We start from the raw sequence: 5131 nt of genomic DNA, 5'->3' as shown, positions 1-5131 counted from the left end.
TATTTTATTTTCAGCATTACTTTCACCTTGGACCCGCTATTTTCCAAATTTGAGTCCACAAAGCTATTTTCACCTATCAGTCGTTGAATTCGCCATTACGTTGTTTTTCATTGGTGAGTTTGCGCTGTCAGTCAAACAAACCCTTCCTCTTTTGAATATCACGGGATTCGTGGATTTCCTGTTTTGCCTGCCAGCTTCACTCACTCTATTGGAGCTTCCCTCGTGTTCCTGTCTCTCATGCCTCGTACGCCATTGGATAAAGCGATGCCTGTCAAATCCTCGTATACGGCGATTAGCGTTCACCTTGTAATGCCCTCCTCCCCTTAATCCCAGTGTTTGCTCCGGTTAAAACCAAGTTTCCCGAACCCGAGTACCTTTCTTGGCTGGCAGAGTACCGGCAGCTAAATTTTTGTTTTGCTGAGTTGTCGATTCTTCAGAGCGACATGGACGATTTCGATTTGTTAAATTCTCCCCAGGCTACGGCTGGAAACGGCATCGTTACAGACGAAGATCCCGCAGCTGCTTTTCTTGCTCAGCAGGAAAGCGAGATTGCGGGCATTGAGAATGATGAGGGCTTCAGCATCCTGGACAGCGGCGATATGCCCTCTTCCCTGGCGAACAATTTTATGGGAGAGCAGGAAATCATAAACGGTGAGTTGTTAACAACCGCAGCGTAATCTTTTCGGTACTGTGAAGAATTTTCATGTTTTTTTTTTAATTGTAGAAGATTACCGCATAGTTTGCGTTGCTGTAAAATTTGCTTGTAGTGAGCGATGCTCCGGCTGATCAGCTGCCTCGGCCTTCTTGCTGTCCCGCGAGAGGATAAGTGACATTTTCGTGTGTGCTTGTCGCTGATACTTTTGTCGAAACTGGAATGATTGCGGTTGCTTCAAGTTTGACATTAATTATCCATCGAATCGGCTCGCAAGTTACACAGACCACAGTACAGTTCGTGCACATGAGCTGACCCGCCATTAAGCCTTCACCAACAATGTTGCATTTCTTTTTTATGGAATAATTTGGTACTCCGTGCATTTATCTGCACGTTTTAATTAATCGGCGGCCAAGAAGTGGTTGATAAAATACTGTATGTGTCATTCATGCATTTTAGGGGAAATGTCCTCCCCCTGAGCCTTATGACTTACTTTTCATTTGATCGTAAACGGTGTCATTTTAACGCCCCCGCCATTAACTGCAGTAAGTGAAGACTTTAAACATTAGAAATCCTTACCAGTGATTTAAATAATAAAAACCACGGTATGTATGCACACACACGACATCTTGGCCACTCTTTTAATAAAGCGCAATGTTAAAACCCTTAATGGCGTGGGTGAATGTTTGGAAAAAATTGTAATAAGCATGTGAAGATATGAGAATGCTTGTCTTCTTTTTTTATGTTTACATAAAAAGTAATAAATAAAATGATATCCTATTTGAAAAATACTACGAAGTAAAATCTGTTTTCTGAAATCACACGTTCCATTATAGGATTACTGTGGGATGGAATTGGTAACAAGATCCAGGAGCCATCCATGGATAGGAACACGGTGTATTGCAATGCACTCTTAATGCATACACACACATTCATTAAAAACAGTAATTTATTTTTATGTAGCCCAAAATTACACAATAAAATGCCTCGATGGGCATTAATAGGCTCTGTTTTAATGGACAGCCATCACAGCTTTGACTGTGCAAGGAGACAAGAAAACATTCGCAGAATACTATGCAGGAAAAAAGGAAGAAGTCTTGGGAAGGACAACTGAAAGAGAGACGCCCTTCCAGATTGTTTGGTCATTCAATCAATGTCAAAAAACTGGGTAACTACAACATACAAAACAGAACATGTGACCCCGTCTCTTAGAGGTAGATGGATATTATAGTCATTGGTCTCATATTAAAAAGAGTTCATCAAAAATGGAGTCTATCACTTAGATGTTGTTTTAGTTGTAGGTCTAGTATGGAATGAACTAGGATGGTTCTGCACATCCTTCAATAGAAGACTTTTGCTGGTTTCGGTAATCACAGTGGTCTTCAACCCACACTCCCAGAATGACACGTTACCATACTCCAAAAAGACCTCAGTATGTGGATTCCTAGATAGTTTGAGAGAATAAAAACACCGTGTGTTAGCAACATTGAAGACGACTATTCTTTCTGCAATATTATTTTTGGGTGCAGTAGTCAACTCCGACATCCCTGACTAGGACAGTCTAACTAAAGAAGAGAAAAAAGATGGCAGCCTTAGCCAACGGCTTTTCTGAGACATCGACACCTCTGTATCACTGCAAATCATGTAGGAACATAAAGGCAACAACAATAATCTCAAAATCATCCAAATTTATCTATGTCACAGTTCCAAAAAGCTTCTTGCGTTTTGATATGTTTGATGGGGCTGACAAACATATATTTTTTCAGTTGTCTCAAAGAAAGTGACATGGAATGATTAAGTATATATGCCAAACCAGTATTTCTCAACCTTTCTGGTGTCATGATCCTCTGTTTTTTTTTCATAGTAGTTTCTTTGTGACCCACCAAGGTGTATGAGTGTTCCTCTTGGTGGACTGAGCTTGACTGTCAGAGCGGAGAGGGTTCCCTTTTGGTGAATCGGGCACGATTGTTAAAATATGCTCGATTTCCCTTTGGGATTACCAATAGTTAAAGTGTGTGGGGAATCGAAGGCAATCATCAGAGTCCTAACCCAGTACGTGGCTCACTTGCAACAGCCTGCAACCCACTGCCATTATAAACGATAGGAACTTGCAATCCAGTGGTGGTAGCTTGCAACCCAAAAGTGGGGCGTGAGCCAGTGGTTGAAAAACACTCTGCTAGATTACATAAATGAGTTTTTAACTTAAATTATTATGCAGTTTAGAGTTGACCATCACTCCAAAAGAATCTATACACATAAAATTGTAAGGGTTGTGCCAAAGCCATTAACATGATAGGAAGAAGAACAAGAACAGCCATGGCGCTGGCTACGCACAACTTGCTACTCTCAAAATGTTGCTGCCAGCAGTTCCTGAAAAGTTATGGCCGCTTGTGTCTTTCTTATGGTAAACTGCATGGGCAGACTGATTGAGAAGGTGACATGGCAGTGAGAAAAAGAAAAGCAGCAACATTTCCTGAGCATGAGGCAAATTGCGAAACCCTATTATGTGAGAGGAAGAAGAACAATACAACCTACGGGTGCCTGTGAACTACTGGAGGTGTAACCTTGATCTCAAGAGGGTTGTAGGTAGAAAGGAAAAGAACAGCAGTGTTATCTACTCATGAGAGACTAATTTCTGAAGATGAACAGTAGTACTAGGGTGTTGTACCGTGTTAGCCTTTATGGATTGTAATAAGAACGACCAAGAGACATTGGGAAGGTTTGGGGCAGCCACCCATATCATATTTCCTGAACAGAACAGACATGTTCACACGACTGAGTCCAAAACAGAACTGACTATTATCTTAAGATGGTGGCTTTTAAATGCCCGCAGAGGATGTGCTGTCATCAGGACTGGAACTGGAAGTGACGTCGTTGGTTACCCCAGGATTTCCCAAGAATGGTCTGCCAGGAATTGAGAGAGAGAATTAGTGCACTTCGCCACCTCCTGGTCCGGTGTGGAATTACATCAATTCAGGCCCTTTAGTTGTCCCCTAATCGCGTGTGTGTGACAGGATATACTGAGAAGTCAAGTAAAAATTACACTTTTTATTGGCTAACTAAAAAGGTTCCAATATGCAATTTAGGCAACTCAGGCCCCTAAATCTACCCTGAAGAAGGGTCCAGAGTTGCCTTGAAAGATTGCATATTGTAGAAAAACAGGAATGCATGCATGACAAAGACAGACAAATACCTGTGCACACTGATCTAGGGTCTTATCCTCAGAACAAACTTCTCATAAAGTACAGTATACACACACACTGTGATGGTGAAATATAGGACTCCAGCTTTGACATCTCCTCAGCTTCACGAGAAAACAACTTCCACCCATGTGCAAATGTTGCTTTTTACGTCCTTGTATCATATTACGTTTGCTTAAAGACCACTACTTATGCAGGTTACATTGGCGATGTGCTCACTTTGGGACAGTATTTTTTCACACTGCAAACAAAAGAATGTGTGTCCAAAGTGGAACGGTTCAGCTTACTCTGTTTTGAACCACCATTATTTGTGCACCGGATGTCCGTGTGTTTGCTAGTAACTTGAAAAACCTTGAAATAAGGACAAGCTCCATGCAGACTGCATTGGAAATCGGAGATGTAAGGTAGCTGTGCTCAGCAGTGCACTATTTTCATTTTTCATCTCCAAGAAGTTAATTTGCCTAAAGTGAACTTAATGAAAACACCTCATGCATGTTAGGTAGTAAATTGGATCCCATTCAAATTGTACTGAATTAGAAAAGATGAATTTACACTAGAACCTGATCTGCATGCACAACATTGTGACTCAACAAGCCCTGCAGAGTTTTTAATTATTTATACGTTAATTTATTCAGTGTGCACTGATAATACATCATTTATATTTTTTTAGACTATATTGCCACCATTCCACTGTGCTTGCAACTTTATAGGTATTTTTTTCTCAGCTTTTTTTTTTTCTTTTTTTGGTTTTAAATGCTTTTGCTGCAGTTGGAGACAAAGGTCAGCGCAGTTTCCTGAGGGCCTTTGAGCTGAGTAAGCAGGGCTCTTCTTATAGCTTATCGTAATGGTGGCTGATGTGAAGCTGTTCTGATAGATGCTGCTATTTTTAATGCAAGTATTAATCTGCACAATTCAGTGTGACATACACTTTGCCTTCAGCCAAACATGTCACTTTATAATGGGTCTAAAAGGAAGGGACTAATATGTCAGTAGTTGGAAAAATGTGGTTGTTTGAAGGCAGAATCTTCATGCAGATGTAGACTGTTACTTTCATAGATGATGTCTCAAGTAAACTAAAAGTAGTTTGCTCTTTGCTGAAACATGTAATTGATTTTGTCATACATAGTATTATGCCAGAGTGTATTATATTAGTCATAATATTGCTCAACAGAAATAGTAAATAGGACGAGGCATTGTATATTTGGATAGTCGGGACACATAAACTTATTGGGCAAATTATTAAGGACACCTGTACACCTGCTTGTTCTTGCAGTTATTT

General features: G+C 40.4%; 1 protein-coding gene across 3 annotated transcripts in view; it reads left to right on the top strand.

Moving 5' to 3' along the window:
• Positions 1 to 204: 204 nt before the first annotated feature.
• The window catches only part of clta (clathrin, light chain A), a 76977-nt gene continuing 72050 nt past the window's right edge, over positions 205 to 5131 (top strand). Inside the window, exon 1 of one of the 3 annotated variants that reach the window (XM_039758270.1) lies at positions 205 to 651. In XM_039758270.1, coding sequence (XP_039614204.1) covers positions 444 to 651 — 208 coding nt within the window. In that variant the 5' untranslated portion in view covers positions 205 to 443. The remainder of the gene's footprint in view (positions 652 to 5131) is intronic. The other 2 variants (XM_039758271.1, XM_039758272.1) reach the window with 2 other exon arrangements.

This window comes from Polypterus senegalus, chromosome 7, assembly GCF_016835505.1.
Source record: "Polypterus senegalus isolate Bchr_013 chromosome 7, ASM1683550v1, whole genome shotgun sequence".
Classification (NCBI taxonomy): domain Eukaryota; kingdom Metazoa; phylum Chordata; class Cladistia; order Polypteriformes; family Polypteridae; genus Polypterus; species Polypterus senegalus.
Note: the sequence above shows the minus strand (reverse complement) of the source record. Positions and strands in the feature narration are given on the sequence as shown.